General features: G+C 37.7%; 1 protein-coding gene across 2 annotated transcripts; it reads right to left on the bottom strand.

The window, feature by feature from the left end:
* Positions 1-4: 4 nt before the first annotated feature.
* LOC127409634 (zinc finger CCCH domain-containing protein 14-like) lies at positions 5-16,347 on the bottom strand. 2 transcript variants are annotated; one of them, XM_051644329.1, is made up of 17 exons: positions 16,194-16,347; positions 15,701-15,743; positions 13,517-13,631; positions 12,966-13,006; positions 12,690-12,849; positions 9,658-9,988; positions 8,188-8,351; positions 7,883-7,980; positions 7,538-7,666; positions 7,304-7,381; positions 4,431-4,593; positions 4,134-4,330; positions 3,816-3,957; positions 1,859-1,995; positions 1,541-1,617; positions 332-438; positions 5-239 (listed from the first exon to the last, which is right to left on the bottom strand). In XM_051644329.1, the coding sequence occupies exons 1-17, from the start codon at positions 16,227-16,229 to the stop codon at positions 236-238; spliced, it is 2,022 nt and encodes a 673-aa protein (XP_051500289.1). In that variant the 5' UTR covers positions 16,230-16,347; the 3' UTR covers positions 5-235. The 2 variants fall into 2 exon arrangements, with proteins under 2 accessions (XP_051500289.1, XP_051500290.1); XM_051644330.1 differs by having other exon boundaries at positions 12,726-12,849.
* Positions 16,348-16,833: the final 486 nt, after the last annotated feature.

Below are 16,833 nucleotides of genomic sequence, written 5' to 3'. Positions count from 1 at the left end.
TCATGTGTGTACTGTTCACATTTAATACACCAAAGATATCCTGCAAACAACTTACAGAAAGTTACAATTTATAAAATGTCCATTGTTTTTAAATTTAATCAAAAAACAAACAAACCTTAAAACAAGAAAACAAATTCTGGATCATGAGCATAACGTCAAAGGAGACAAATGCAACTCTGTGTGAATCATAGAAATCGTTGCAGCTCAGTCCGTAACATTCATTGATTTTCATTTCTCAACTGTGGGAAAAGATAAGGTTTGTTGAACTTAATGTAAACACGTAATATAAACATGTCAAGAAATACAACTTTACTGTAGTCATTTCTGGTACCTGCTCTGTGTTTTAGTCCATTTCAGAGCACTTCTAGGTGGCACTGTGATGGCAGGATGGTAGAAAGTGCAGCCAGCTCGCTTACAATGTGCTGCAAATCTACATGGCTACAAAAAAAAAAAAAAAAAAAGAGGATTAATGGGAATGTGTTTGAATTTGGACTGCAGTACCCATTTCAAAGTATTGGAGAGTTGTCTGTTCCGACCCAGACTCTAAGCTCATGCAGGTTGCCAGAATGTTGACACGCAAATTAGCATCCTTTTAAAGGATTTCTGGGCTTTAAGCTGTCTCAATCTTCCAAAGGCATCTCCAATATTTATCCTCGTTTTACTACGCCTCTGGTCATGGTGGTTTTTAGATGGATGGTGAGGCTTTTTATGTCGGGTGTAATCTGTTATCTCTGATCCAGTTCGTTTGCTGGCTTCCATGGCTGCACACGCAGTGTTGTTTGCCTGCAAACTTGTTCAAATATGGCAACCCGGCAGTGTCGAAATACTACTGGTGAGTGGGCAGTGGGCGGGATCACACAGGCCAAAACACAAACAGAATTTCCGGCCCGGAATGGAAACTTCAAAGTAGAATATACTGGCTATAGCATTGTTATCGGAGAAGCCAGTATTTCAACTTGGCATGCTTCCTAATTCTCTAATGACATTATGGTAATTTTATGATTTAGTACCAGTAAAAATATTACATATAGCACCTTTAACAACATTGTATTATTTAGTGTTACCAGTGTGGCATCTAGCCTACGCAATTTTGTTTGACAGGTTATATTAGCCTAGTGACTACTAAAAGTGAGTAGTTTAACTACTGCCGGTAGACATCTGTGTCTGTATAAGCTTTCATTTTTAAATTCATCCATTAACATTTGTTATTTTTCTCTCTGGCAGCTTCAAAATTTGGTGTTTATTTGAAATACTGGATTATGCATTGATTGTATTTTATCTCCATGACACTACTTGTACCATATTGTAATCTACCATTGCAGGATGCATAAATATAAACATTTTCTTCTTTTTATTCTTGTCATCTTAAGTATATAAAACTTTTTTGTTGTTTTTGAATTCATGTTTACTTTATAAGGGAAATGACTGTGAGACTAGATTTCTACATTATTCGAGTCTTCACTGATGTTTTTAGAAGACTGTATGTTACAAATGCAGCTCTCAAGAGTGAAATGGGCTGGTGTAAACTACTTAAACTCACTTTGGGATGATAGAACGGACAGTCCACCTTTTTACACTCTGGAAAGAATCGGCACACGCTGCTGGAAGGAGCTGGAGCTGCAGAGTCAAGAGGTCACAGGTCAAGTCTCAACAAAAGGGGCATTTGGTAACACTTTTTCAGTATCTGCGTTACACATTACTATTATTAATTACTATAGTAATAACACTAACAATATGTAAGTACAAGCATGTCTACAAAATAATAACAGCAATTACATGTAGTACATGAACACTGTAAAGTGTGATTAGCAGATTTAATACATTTCCATGTAACTTAAACCTTCTCTCACATACATACCTGCTCGTGTGGGATTGCTTTGGACTCTTCGACTAATGTGTGTGAACGGACAGTCTACTTTGGTGCACTTTGCATCATATTTACAGTTAGGATGGATGAACAGACACTTATCACCAAATTTACAGTTGGGAAATATTCTGCAAGAGAAGAGATACATGATATCACACAAAACAATATAATAATTAATGTGGATATAAGAAGAAACAATTTTCAGTGGGTGTATGAATATAGAGCAGTGTTTCCTTCAGGATTAAAAACCTTTGTGTGGTAGTGGGCAAAAAGTTTTGCCTAACAACATGCTTAATAAAACTATCTTTTTAAATTAGTATACTTCATAACAACAAAACACTGCAGGGGATGTATCTTTAGCTACACATTGTCATATGTTGTAATTTTACAGATATTAAAATTGTTTTCAAAACGTACACAAAGTAGCGTTTAGTTGATCATAATAACCAGTGGTTTAGTAAGCAAGTGAGTCATCCAAGCTGTAGCAAGTTGTCTAACAGATTTGGTCCATGATTCAAACTGACTGTGTTCTTTTTTTTTTTTTATACCGATTCAACAATCAGTTTGACAATTTCATTGAAACAAACAACATCAATCAAGGGATTTGTACAGACACTGGACAGTAAGTTGCACTCCATGTTAACTTTTTTTACTAGGGGTGCACCGATCGATGGGCCACCGATATTCGTCTTAAATCCGTGATCGGCCCAATCGTGCCTATAATCAGGGCTGATCTTTTTGCAGCACATAGGGAATCACACGTACACTGCTACTCTAATGAGCACTTGCTCAGCCCTTGAAGCATGACAGAGTGGACTTTGGAGGGTGAGTTGTTGGCAATTCCAAGCATTCATGAATTTAAACTTTCAGACATGATGTAATTCATACGAATATGCCGTTTTGTTTTTAAAAATGTGTAAGAATTATTTTCTAGAGTCATTATGGTAGTAATTCTGGCTCGCTGCACAGTGAGCAGGAAGAGGATAAAGAGGCTGCTAACGGGTATAAAAACAATTTAAACAACAAATAAATATGCAAATACAAATCTGTGTACAGTCGTGACATCAGACGTTGTGTGGAGCGATTGAGCCTACATGAGCGCTGTTAGCTTTACTCTCTTTAACATGAGCGCTCTCTGTGTCAATCAAACATGCAGCTCTCCAGGTGCTCTCAATATCTTATCATCAGTCACTCACCCCAGCGCTATTCTGTGAGGATCCCAATTTAAATCAGATTAATGTTGGTCACAGTATCACTAATAACAGATGTAACTGTTTAACCTTCAATAACGGCACTGCGTCTTCACGCATTTGCTTAATAATTAGTGATTTGTGTTACAACAAGATGCCAAAGACAGTAAACAAATCAAAGATAAATGATTTCTCACTGGAGCAGTTTTAGAGCTTGTAATGGATATATTTTGTTTTATTTCTGAACGTATCTCTACTGTGTGTGATGCTCTCATGGTTTTTGGTTGCCAGTATGTCACAATGACCTTTTGATATTGGCAACAGAACTATTAATAACTGTTTTCAATACAAATAAATGTTAGCAATTCACAATTAACGTATTTTTTATGTAATTTTGGTAACACTGAATAAAAAGGTTTCATTTCTTTAATATTAGTTAAATTATTTTCCATTTAAGCATTTGGCAGATGCTTTTAACCAAAGCGACTTACAGTGCATTCAAGGTATACATTTTATCACTTTGTGTGTTCCCTGGGAATTAAACCCATGATCTTGGCATTGCTAGCACCATTCTCTATCAAATGAGCTACAGGAACATGGCACCACCTTAGTTATCAGTATCAGCCAAATCCGCTGTCGTTTAACCTATAGTTTTTTGGCAATGGTGCTGCAGATGTAAACAGAGTGAATTAGGTTCATAATATGTGTGTGTGTGTGTGTGTGTGTTCATGGTCATGTGGAGTGTTTGTGTTTCTCACTTGCACTTTGTGTTTGGGTGATGGAACAAGCACCCGTCTCCACTTTTGCACGCAGGCCAGAACTTGCAGCGTTCTGGAAGATTTTGTTGTTTAGTCTGAATTGGCTCTACGTCCATGTCCTTCACCTCATCCATCTCTGCATCTGCAGAGGAGAAAGAGAGAAAGAGGGTGGGCAGGGGACAGATTCTGGAGTTAATGTGGAATCTTATACAAATGGAATGCCTGTCACATGACCCTCCCTTACATTCATAACGTCACAGAAGCGCAGATACAAATGACCACTTTTAAGTGCACTTTCCCTTTAAGAGTTCCTTTTACCGTCAGTGTTCAGGATTTCAGTGCCCAGTCGGAGATGGACGCCAGATTTGGCTTTGCTGTTTTCCAGAAGGTCAGAGGGCATGTTGAACTTGTCCTCGGGCTCCATCTCCTGATCGGTGCGATTGGCTAACGGACTGGGAACTCCGTCCAGTGTGACAATGAACTTGGGACTTGCTCCACCCACCTCCGCTCTCTCTCTGCAGGGGAAGAGAATGAGACAAAACGAGTATGTTGATGGATAATTGATTGTGAGGATCTGAATAGGATGTTATTTTTGATCAAAGATGTCTGACACACCTGGGCTGCACCATTCGAGATGCAGAGGGTGGGTCTTCATTCTGACTGAGAGTGCCAAGTCTGCTCCTGATTGGTGGTGGTGTCTGATCCAGCTCTGGTTTTCTCATGATGAAAGAGCGAGTGTCCAGGGCCTGCAGTCTCGCTGGCTCCAATACCTGCAGCTCTGAGTTAAAACACACAGATAGAGCCGTTTACTCACACAACAATCACATCACAAATCTGAGCACTTAGCATCTAGCTTTGGCCCCAGATGGTACACCCACAGTCTGTTTGCTGATCATATGATGTATATTGCTAAAAAAATTGTAAAGTACTTTCTTGATCTGGCAAGCACTATTTAAATTGGCTGACTTAACACAGCTTCTGGGGGTAAGTTCACCTGGAAACAAATTCATATTTACAAGGTGCCAGGTTGATACAACAAGCACTTTTGGGAATGAAACAATCACTGAATTTTTCAAAGTTTGCAAGGTTAGTAGCATCAAACCTTTGAAATATATTCAGAGTTTTGTTTGAAGCACTAGATATCCACAAGCAGAAATGTTTATATTTGGCTTTGTTTTTCGGAGTTTAATCTGTAAAATAGTCTGTGCATATTACTTTTAATCAGGCAGCAATTATAGAGACTACTGGACAATTATTTAAGTATTTATTCTTTACACAACTGTCTATGATTGTGGTATAATCCTTTTCAGATAAATCCACGCCTAAACAGCACATAAAAGCAAAAAGAACTGTGGTTGGTCGGGGGCCTGGGTAGCTCAGTGAGTATTGACGCCGACTACCAACCCTGGAGTCACGAGTTCGAATCCAGGGTGTGCTGAGTGACTCCAGCCAGGTCTCCTAAACAACCAAATTGGCCCGGTTGCTAGGGAGGGTAGAGTCACATGGGGTAACCTCCTCGTGGTAGCGATTAGTGGTTCTCGCTCTCAATGGGGCGCGTGATAAGTTGTGCGTGGATCGCGGAGAGTAGCTTAAGTCTCCACATGCTGGGAGTCTCCGCGGTCGCACAACGAGCCACGTGATAAGATGTGTGGACTGACGGTCTCAGAAGCCAACTGAGACTTTTCCTCCGCCACTCGGTTTGAGGTAACCGCGCCACCACGAGGACCTACTAAGTAGTGGGATTTGGGCATTCCAAATTGGGAGAAAAGGGGATAAAAAAGAAGAAAAAAAAAATAGAACCGTGGTTGGTCTCTTTAAATGTCAGTCAGATGGTCTCTTCCTGTCTAAGTGTTAGTGATTTAATGGCATGCTAGCTTTCATGGCTTTCAATGGTTCAGTGGGGTCACTGATAAATAATGTTGTCCAAGGTGATACAAATTTGAAATATTTAAAAAATCTAATTTAGAACACGTCAAGTTTGTAGACATATAATCTTTGAGATTGTTGTTTTTACGAATTTTTGAAAAACATTTATAAGGATTTTCTACATTTTATTTAATGACTTTAAAAATGTCTTGCAGTGTAACGATCAAGTTATTCAAAAGTTTCCTTGCACCTTGAATACATGTGTACGCAGCTTAATCATTAATTTCAAAAGTTTCAAGGTGAAAAATATTTTTTCAAATATTATGCATTTTTAATTCAAGAATATCAAGAAGTCCTCTCATGGTTATACCAAATAACCTGAACAAAATGTGCCTTTTTATGAAAATGCCAAAATACTGATATTTAATGAGATTACAAAATAATGATTTGCTTTTAAAACTTTGGGTCTAAAGAGGTTTTCTCTGTTTTATGATTGTCACATGACAACAAAATTGTTACCTACATGTTGGTTACACCAGATGACACTGATTTGGTGGACAAAAGTTTTTTAAATATTATTCATTTTAAAATAAAATTTTCACCGGATTTAAAAATAAATAAATAATAAATTTTAGCAAAAATATCAGCTTTTAATGAGACTTTGATATTTTTTTTCTGTCTCTGGATGGTTACACCACATGACATTTTTTACTTTAAGCTCCAGAAAAAAATAAAAATAAATATATATATAAAAATTACTTTGAACTGTTATTGAAAACATGTCCATGACAGAAGAGGTGTTTTCAAGTAATTGTATTTTTGAATAATTAACTAGACGTGGACAAAAAAATGAGCATCATGTTATTGACCAAGATATTAAACACCTATGTAAAAGGTTTTAACATTTACATTTTATAAATCTATTTTGGATAAAAACTCTAAAAGCTGATAAAGGCTTTTCAAAAGTGTCAGCTGAATAAAACAATTTCCTTAAGGAATTTAAAATACCACAATTCAATAAAATATGCTTCAAAGACAGTGGACAATGGCATGAGGCTCATGTTGGTCGATGTTCACCAGATATTTAAAACTAATGTGTAAAGTGGGCAGTTCCTGGTCAGGAATAATATGTAATGTAGACAACACGGAATTACTTCTTTGGTATACTTAAAGGTGCACTCAGTCAGTTTTTGTTCATGTCGTCTTAGACTTACTCTGACACCTAGAGGCGTGGATGCAGCATCATTCAAATGCAATCGTTTTCAGTAACCGATGCCACTGTAGAAATTCAGTATTCACAGTCAGCCATGATTACTTCATTCCATGAGTGAAAGTGTCAAATAACAGGGTGCTTATTGAGATAAACTGTGTAGTATTCGATTGGTCATGTGATTCAAACATGGCAGCCCCCATGTGCGGACCCTCTCCATGTAGAATAAAACAGCTTTTAGGTTACTGATGTGACTGGAGTTGTCATCTCATATCATGATTTTACACATATGTTTCAAAACTGCAATTCATTTCTTAAGGAGTACAGTTTTTTTTAATGAGGAAAAAATTACTGTGTGCACCTTTAAGATGGCGAATGTTCTCTCAAAATAAAAAGAGGTACAATTCATCACCATAGTCAGTGAGTTGCTCTCTGCTGCCCTCCACTGGAAACTCCAACTGCAGACGAGATGCTAAAGCCCTGGGCTGTGCTGCAAAATTAAAAAAAGAATGAGAGTTGAAAATAAAACACAAACAAGTCTGAGGATGTCCAGACTATTTATGTAAATAGTATAGATGCACAGCATCTACAGTCATAAAATATAATATTCTGGTGTAATGTCTCCTCAAGAAACTAAAGCACTGACTGTTCAGCAGTGTGTCCTGGGGTGTGAGAGCTTGCAGGTGCTCCTGGACCAATCGGATCGCAGCATTATTCATCTCGTCACTGGCTGAACGTGTCCGCGGCGCGACTGTAACCGTCTGCCGCTGGGCAACTGGACATGACAACACAGACAGATCAACAAGTCTACTTTTATTATGTCAATTAAAAAATGTTCCTTTCATGTTCCAAAGGGGAAAAAACATCATACTGGAGTCATACTGGTTTGGAATGACATGAGGGTTAGTAAATGATGACCGAATCTTTATTTTTCTGTGAAATATCCCTTTAAAAAAAACATTAATTATTAAATGTACAGTATATACTAAACCTGTGTATGTGGTGGTCTTGTTGATGGATTCCTGAGCTTCTGAGATTGCTTTGAGGATCAGATTTTTGTTAGCTTGTTTGGCTGGCGGGAGGGAAGGCCTGTGAGGGACCACACACACACACACACACACACACACACACACACAATACACCATTTACTACTGTTAGGAGTAATGAATCAATCTTTGTGACAATATCTGTCAACATTGTTGATTTTATGTTATTGATGACAATATTTACAGCATGGAAAAACTTCAAGGATCTCTCCTGCATAACTGAAAGTCAAAAGGGGACAAAGGGACGCACTTGCGTTCAGGTTTAGAAGGTAGAGACACTTTGCTGGGAAAACCGTAGTCCTCATCTTCATCCTCTTCCTCATCCAGATCATCACTCTCCTGACCCCGATCATGACCTCTGTGAACTCGAACCACTGAACTAGCCACGGGGGCCTTACGTTTCCGGGACAACTCCTGCCAAAAGAACGACATTCATTGAGGAGGATATGAACAGCTAATTCAAGCACCTTTAAAGAAATAGTTTTCCCCAAGAATGAAACTTTGAGAATTCAAAAATACATAGTTGTTATATTGCAAATGTTTTCTGCTTGTACAGTGGAAATATAAAGGGTTCATTTCATCCAAAAACAATTCTGTCATCATTAACTCACACTCATGAAGTCTATGTAGCACCAAATGAGTGTCATTAAATGATGACAGAATTTTAATTTTTTGGATGAAATGAGACCCCACTTTACAAGCAGAAAATGGAACCCACTTTGTATTAGGTGCATTTAACTACTATGTACTAAGGCATTTGATAAAATGTACTTATTGTGCACATATGTGTTGATGTAGGTGCATAATAAGTACATACGTGTCCATTTAAACTACCTGCATTTAATTACAGCTGAAGTTAATCTTACCCCTATAACCTAACCCAACCCTTATCCCTACTCATAAACATATCCGTACCTCAACCTCAGCAGCAGCAAATGTGTGTTATACAATAAGTACATTGCATTGCATGTTTTTTAATAAGTGCTGTCAGTCGATTAAATGTTTTAATCGCGATTAATCGCATAATTGTTTTTGTAGTTAATCGCAGATTTTGAAAATGCTGAAATTTCACTCTAAATATTCTTCTTTTCCTGTCTAAATGCATTCATTTCCTTCTTAGGAAAACACTAAACAATATGTAACAATATAATGCTTTATTAATATTTTCCAAACAATGCCTTCCACAGTATAAAGATAGAAATGCACTAAAATAGCACCAATTCAAGTAACATTAAACGTTTCCCAAAGTCTAAGTAAGAGTTCGACTAATTGAAAGAACTAGTCCCCACACAGGTTGCATATTCATTGCAATGGGCATTAAATCTTTTAAACTCTCATCCTCCACAATATTAATCAGCCGGTAGACTGGGGCTATCCGCTTTCCAACAGCAATCGTGAAGCCACGTTCATGATTCACGTCAGGGCATCAACGCCAAAGTTGAGCGCCACTTTGAAATCCCACACGTCTCATTCTGCATTTTAGTGATAGTTAAGAATTGGCATGCTTCTGTGGTAATTAAAATGCGCCTGCCTTAGGCTGAAAAATATTTGATTTCTCCCATCTGGGCGTGATTTGTACATTAAATAGCGTTAAGAGGTCCTAGAGGTATAGACACCTAATATAAAGTGGGACCCAGAAACGTTTTGAAATAAAACACCATGTTTTGCTTATAATGGTATTTTTGTATACTCAAAGTTTCATTCACTCAGTATCACTCACCCTGCTGCTCTCCCCTGAGCTCCTGTAGCTCCGCCCATGGCTGGAACTTGACCTTTCTTGCCCTCTCGTGACCTCTGAGGATCTGTAAGCAGTGGCGGTTCGTCCTGAACTCTGGGTGGAAGACTCCACAGCCGGCCGTGATCTCTCCACAGCTGAGCGGCTGTATAAGCCCCGCGTGAGACCTGAGGTCAAGCCCTGTTCCAGTGGATCATAGGCAATGAGGTCATCATCCAGGTCAGGCTTGATGTCAATCACAGCTTCAGCTGACGCCTCCATCAGAGGTTTGACTGTGGATGTTAGTCTAGAAGATCTTTCAGAAGAACCTCTCATACTGTAAGAAATAAATAGAATATTAGTTAACACAGTTAAAGTCAATTTTACTTCAGTAATGTGACGTATTTCCAAGTAAAACAGGACATTCAGCAGGGGGGAAGAAAAGCTGGGCGGGTCTTAGTCTCGCGTAGCTAGACCTTTGACTTAAACAGCAAAGGTCTGGGGTCTATCACAGCTAATATTGGCAAAGAACTACCCACTTAGGCAGGAAAAGCCATCTAACTGACATGTAGAGTCCCCGCGAGCAACTGCACAGAAAACACACGGAAAAATAGCAGAAAATGTGTAGTGAGTGTAAGTACAGCACCTCATTACAGAGTATTTCACAGACATAACTAAGTAAACAAAGCAGAATATACAGCTCTGCTCATGGATATCTGCTTTACTTTCTGCTACATGCCTCAAACCAAATGCTGAATATCTTTAAAAGAGTTGCTGTGTTCACCCTGGCAAACTTGGGCAAATTCTGTGATTATTTAGTCCTCAAAAGCGCTCATTGTATCAACACGGAACCTTGTGAACTCGACTCGTGCTTCCACCCAGACCAGCGCAAACTAAGCTCTCAGAAAGTGAGCAAATCAGATTTGGTCTGACTGGACTGAGAAAGCGTTTCCAGTTGTCTTAAAGGGACAGTTCACCCAAAAATGAAAATTCTCTCATCATTTATTCACCCTCATGCCATCCCAGATTTATAAGATAAATTCTCCTCCCTGCCCACTAGGTGGCGATATTCACGAAGAATGCGAATCACCAAAAACAAAAAGTAGTAGTATGTGAAAGTGGAGATTTATAGTAAAAAAGGACTTTGATTATTGATCTGTTTCTCACCCACACCTACCATATCACTACTGAAGATATGGATTTAATCACTGGAGTCATATTAATTACTTTTATGCTTGCCTTAAATGCTTTTTGGACCTTCAAAGTTCTGATCACCATTCACTTGCATTGTATGGACCTGCAGAGCTGATATACAGGTGCATCTCAATAAATTAGAATGTCGTGGAAAAGTTCATTTCTTTGAGTAATTCAACTCAAATTGTGAAACTCGTGTATTAAATAAATTCAATGTACACAGACTGAAGTAGTTTAAGTCTTTGGTTCTTTTAATTGTGATGATTTTGGCTCACATTTAACAAAAACCCACCAATTCACTATCTCAAAAAATTAGAATACATCATAAGACCAATAAAAAAAACATTTTTAGTGAATTGTTGGCCGTCTGGAAAGTATGTTCATTTACTATATATGTACTCAGTACTTGATAGGGGCTCCTTTTGCTTTAATTACTGCCTCAATTTGGCGTGGCATTGAGGTGATCAGTTTGTGGCACTGCTGAGGTGGTATGGAAGCCCAGGTTTCTCTGACAGTGGCCTTCAGCTCATCTGCATTTTTTGGTCTCTTGTTTCTCATTTTCCTCTTGACAATACCCCATAGATTCTCTATGGGGTTCAGGTCTGGTGAGTTTGCTGGCCAGTCAAGCACACCAACACCATGGTCATTTAACCAACTTTTGGTGCTTTTGGCAGTGTGGGCAGGTGCCAAATCCTGCTGGAAAATGAAATCAGCATCTTTAAAAAGCTGGTCAGCAGAAGGAAGCATGAAGTGCTCCAAAATTTCTTGGTAAACGGGTGCAGTGACTTTGGTTTTCAAAAAACACAATGGACCAACACCAGCAGATGACATTGCACCTCAAATCATCACAGACTGTGGAAACTTAACACTGGACTTCAAGCAACTTGGGCTATGAGCTTCTCCACCCTTCCTCCAGACTCTAGGACCTTGGTTTCCAAATGAAATTCAAAACTTGCTCTCATCTGAAAAGAGGACTTTGGAACACTGGGCAACAGTCCAGTTCTTCTCCTTAGCCCAGGTAAGACGCCTCTGACGTTGTCTGTGTTTCAGGAGTGGCTTAACAAGAGGAATACGACAACTGTAGCCAAATTCCTTGACATGTCTGTGTGTGGTGGCTCTTGATGCCTTGACCCCAGCCTCAGTCCATTCCTTGTGAAGTTCACCCAAATTCTTGAATCGATTTTGCTTGACAATCCTCATAAGGCTGCGGTTCTCTCGGTTGGTTGTGCATCTTTTTCTGTTAACATGCTTGGATACAGCACTCTGTGAACAGCCAGCTTCTTTGGCAATGAATGTTTGTGGCTTACCCTCCTTGTGAAGGGTGTCAATGATTGTCTTCTGGACAACAGTCAGATCAGCAGTCTTCCCCATGATTGTGTAGCCTATTGAACCAAACTGAAAGACCATTTTGAAGGCTCAGGAAACCTTTGCAGGTGTTTTGAGTTGATTAGCTGATTGGCATGTCACCATATTCTAATTTTTTGAGATAGTGAATTGGTGGGTTTTTGTTAAATGTGAGCCAAAATCATCACAATTAAAAGAACCAAAGACTTAAACTACTTCAGTCTGTGTGCATTGAATTTAATACACGAGTTTCACAATTTGAGTTGAATTACTGAAATAAATTAACTTTTCCACGACATTCTAATTTATTGAGATGCACCTGTATACTTCAAAAAACTTTTGTTTGTGTTCAGCAGAGGAAAAAAAGGGTGAGCAAATGAGGAGTGAATTTAAATTTGTGGGTGAACTATCCCTTTAAAGTAAATAGTGTCAATTTAAATTTCATGTTGACTTGAATTATTTGCAAGATTTGCAGATGTGTACGTGTGAGAACGAAATACCCAGTGTGGCGCTCATGGGCGGAGCTTGAGACCCACCCCTCCAACTTTTCAGAGCGGGAGCTGGACACGGCGAGAGCGCGAGGCTCCTCCCTCCTCCTGTCATCCACCGTTGGGATGCTTGTCTCTGAGTGAAGGACAGGTGGATGAACAGATGTGGGCTCTATAAAAAACAAAAAAATTAAAAAATTTAATTAAAACTAAAAGTGATGCAAAAAAAGTCTAATCCAACAACGAAAATAAAAAACATGCTGTGAGTGTCAACTGGATGAAACTTACCAACTGCTACTGATCTCAGCTTGTCCAAAACCCCATGTAACCTACAACACACATAAAGAGCATTTACGCAACCTTCTCTTTATTGATTTGTTGGTTAGGTAAAGAGCTTAACTTAAAAAAAATATATATATATTATATATAAAAAATCATGACACATACAAATGGCATATCCAATATTTGAAAATTAACAAATACATAAAAAATAAAAAAGGATGACAATGTAAATATAGGCTAGGTCTAAGGTGGGACCAGAACTGATTAAAGTTATTTATTTATAAAATTTTAATGCCATATCAGCAAAGGCTATTTTCATGGCAAGATGAAAGTAGTTTAAGAAAACAAAATAAACAAACTTCTTCCAACATTTATTATAATATATTAGACATAACATATTAGAATTTATTACAGTTATTAAAATAATCTACAAAGGGTTAACATATGGCATACAATTTATTAATACTTCCACTCAGTGACAACGTCTTGTGCAAAAAGCTTTTTTGAGAATTAACACCAAATATGATATTAATCCAAAGAGGGAGACGTCCACCTACCACACAGTGAACTTGATGGTATTGTTGCCCAGAAACAAGGACAGATCATCTGCCATCTGCTGAGGGTTCTTCTTATTGGCCACCATGACCATGATGTAATCAGGAAGCTCTTCATCTGAGAAAGACAAGATAACAAAGTTAAACTGGTGAGGTAAATATAGAAAGTAAAATATGAGATATAAGAGGTTTCAGAAGCAAAAGGTTTACACACTAAAAATGCATAAACATAGTAAATTCATAATAATGTAGTCTATTTAGCGTAGCAACAGACAAAGAACAAGATACATGTTACAAACATTGGTCTGATACAATCAAGATGTATTTGGGTGTGAACACAGTGTAAAGAGGCTCAATCCCTCAACTTAGACATAATTCACACAGAGGTCACGCCTGCACAGCTTAAATTAAACATCTGTTTCCTTGCACTTTAGAGTTAGCAAAACCCAACCTTATATAGTCAAAAGTAATGCATGAAATCACACCTAAAATAAGGTTGAAATCAGAAGTTTACATATACCTACATTTAAACTCAATTTTTCACAATTCCTGTAATCGTGGAAAACATTCCCTGTCTTTGGTCAGTTAGGATCACTACTTTAAGAATGTGAAATGTCAGAATAATAGTAGAGAGAATTATTAATTTCAGCTTTTATTTCTTTCATCACATTCCCAGTAGGTCAGAAGTTACAATACACTTTGTTAATATTTGGTAGCATTGCCTTTAAATTGTTTAGCTTAGATCAAATGTTTTGGGTAGCCTTCCACAAGCTTCTCACAATAAGTTGCTGGAATTTTGGCACATTCCTCCAGACAGAACTGGTGTAACCGAGTCAGGTTAGTAGGCCTCCTTGCTCGCACACGCTTTTTCAGTTCTGCCCACAAATTTTCTATCAGATTGAGGTCAGGGCTTTGTGATGGCCACTCCAATACCTTGACTTTGTTGTCCTTAAGCCACTTTGCCACAACTTTGGAGGTATTATTAGGGTCATTATCCATTTGGAAGACCCATTTGCGACCGAGCTTTAACTTCTTGGCTGATGTCTTGAGATGTTGCTTCAATATATCAACATAATTTTCCTTCCTCATGGTGCCATCTATTTTGTGAAATGCACCAGTCCCTCCTGCAGCAAAGCACCCCCATGCTTCATGGTTGGGATGGTGTTCTTCAGCTTACAAGCCTCAACCTTTTTCCTCCAAAAAGAATGATGGTCATTATGGCCAAACAGTTCAATTTTTGTTCAATCAGACTAGAGGACATTTCTCCAAAAGTAAGATCTTTGTCCCCATGTGCACTTGCAAACTGTAGTCTGGCTTTTTTTTTTTTTGTGGTTTTGGAGCAGTGGCATCTTCCTTGCTGAGCAGCCTTTCAGGTTATGTTGACATAGAACTCGTTTTACTGTGGATATAGATACTTGTCTACTTGTTTCTTCCAGCATCTTCACAAGGTCCTTTGCTGTTGTTCTGGGACTGATTTGCACTTTTCGCACCAAACTACGTTCATCTCATGAATGCATCATCTAGAATGCGTCTCGTTCCTGAGCGGTATGATGGTTGCATGGTCCCATGGTGTTTATATTTGCGTATCATTGTTTGTACAGATGAACATGGTACCTTCAGGCGTTGGTTTCTTTTGATTTTCCCATGATGTCAAGCAAAAAGGCACTGAGTTTGAAGGTAGGCCTTAAAATCCATCCACAGGTACACTTCCAATTCAGTACACCTCCTATTAGAAGCTAACTGTCTAAAGGCTTCTTAAAGCTGCTTAAAGGCACAGTTAACTTAATGTATGTAAAATTCTGACCCACTGGAATTGTGATATAGTCAATTAAAAGTGAAACAATCTGTCTGTAAACAGTTGTTGGAAAAATTACTTGTGTTATGCACAAAGTAGGTGTCCTAAATGACATAATATGAAATCTGTAGAGTGGTTAAAACAAAGAGTTGTAATGACTTCAATCTAAGTGTATGTAAACTTCTGACTTCAACTGTAGTTTGCATACATGTAAATACATGTTGCATTCACATTTATATCTGAAAACCTTCAATTTTGAACATACCTTTATATATTTTATACTTTGATGTTTTCATTCATCAAATGCAGTTGATAAAATACAGAACTAAATCATATACTAGCTGAAAATTAAAGAATCAATGTGTTTAATTTGGACTGATGTGAGATCTTACCAACATAAGCACCAAGTTCCTGCAACTTCCCTTTGATAGCAGCCTGAAAAACAGGAAATGAGATTATTACAGGCGAACATGAATAAGACATTTACATGCACTGTGATACGGACATTAACTACCATAATAACCTTACAAACATTGACTGTACTGTGGTACAATAATAATATCAAATGGTAATACCATGGTAATTTGTTATAAACATGGTGCATCATAATTTCATGTATATTTACATGGTGCCCACAAGTTCATTGAAAAAGAACACCATGGTACTTGTTTGGTGAAAATCAATGACATCTACACACAATTCAACAGATGTAGATAAAACGCAAATAAACACACTCAACAACAGACAAATACACTTTATAAACGAGAAAAACAATTAATAAAAGACAAACACACTTAACAGCGGACACACGCTTAAACAGAGCTGCTGTGTAGCTAAGTTAGCATGCTAAACTTGCTCAAATGTTACAAATTCTACATGTTTTACCCGTATTTTCTTGCTAATCTCGGTTCCGATCTCCATTTTTATTATGCTCGTGTTTTTCCCTCGGTATAAGAGATTTTTTAAACTAATAAAACATAACAGAAAGATAGCAGAGTTCAGCAATTACTAGGCCTTGCGTGCAGCTTCTATTTTCATTCTGCGCATGCGCATTACATTCAGCGTCACAGACCCGCAAACAACATAGCGAATATTATTTTCTCATTTTTTAATTTTTTTACAAAAAAATAAAAATATAGAGGATTACAATATGCACCCACTGTCACAATAGCACCAAAATAATAATAAAACAAATAGATCGTCAGGGGAATAAAAATGTAAATTAATTATTTCGAGAAAAGTCTTCAAATACTCTAATAAATAAATAAATAAATAAATGCATAACACACACACACACACACACACACACACACACACACACATGTATATAATTGTATATATATATATATATATATATATATATATATATATATACCATTTCCTGTATTTCTCAAATGCAGTGCTAACTGTTCTTTTTTATAATAGCTTATAGCACTACTTTCGGGTACTCATATGTTGTTTACATGTGTTTTGTTAACGTCATTCTTTTAAATTGCACCATTCATTCAATAATAATAATTAAAAA

This window comes from Myxocyprinus asiaticus, chromosome 19 (assembly GCF_019703515.2).
Source record: "Myxocyprinus asiaticus isolate MX2 ecotype Aquarium Trade chromosome 19, UBuf_Myxa_2, whole genome shotgun sequence".
In the NCBI taxonomy this organism is placed as follows: Eukaryota; Metazoa; Chordata; class Actinopteri; order Cypriniformes; family Catostomidae; genus Myxocyprinus; species Myxocyprinus asiaticus.
The sequence above is the reverse complement of the archived record's forward strand: the minus strand, read 5'-3'. Positions and strand labels throughout refer to the sequence as shown.

What these genes read in the sequence shown, in the direction of transcription:
- LOC127409634 (XM_051644329.1), bottom strand. Translation starts at nt 16,229, where the DNA reads ATGGAGATCGGAACCGAGATTAGCAAGAAAATACGG. An exon ending in GCTGAGATCAGTAGCAGTTG is followed by an intron (nt 12,850 to 12,965) that starts GTAAGTTTCATC and finishes TGTTTTTTATAG; the next exon opens with AGCCCACATCTGTTCATCCA. An exon ending in AAGCAATCCCACACGAGCAG is followed by an intron (nt 1,618 to 1,858) that starts GTATGTATGTGA and finishes TTGACTCTGCAG; the next exon opens with CTCCAGCTCCTTCCAGCAGC.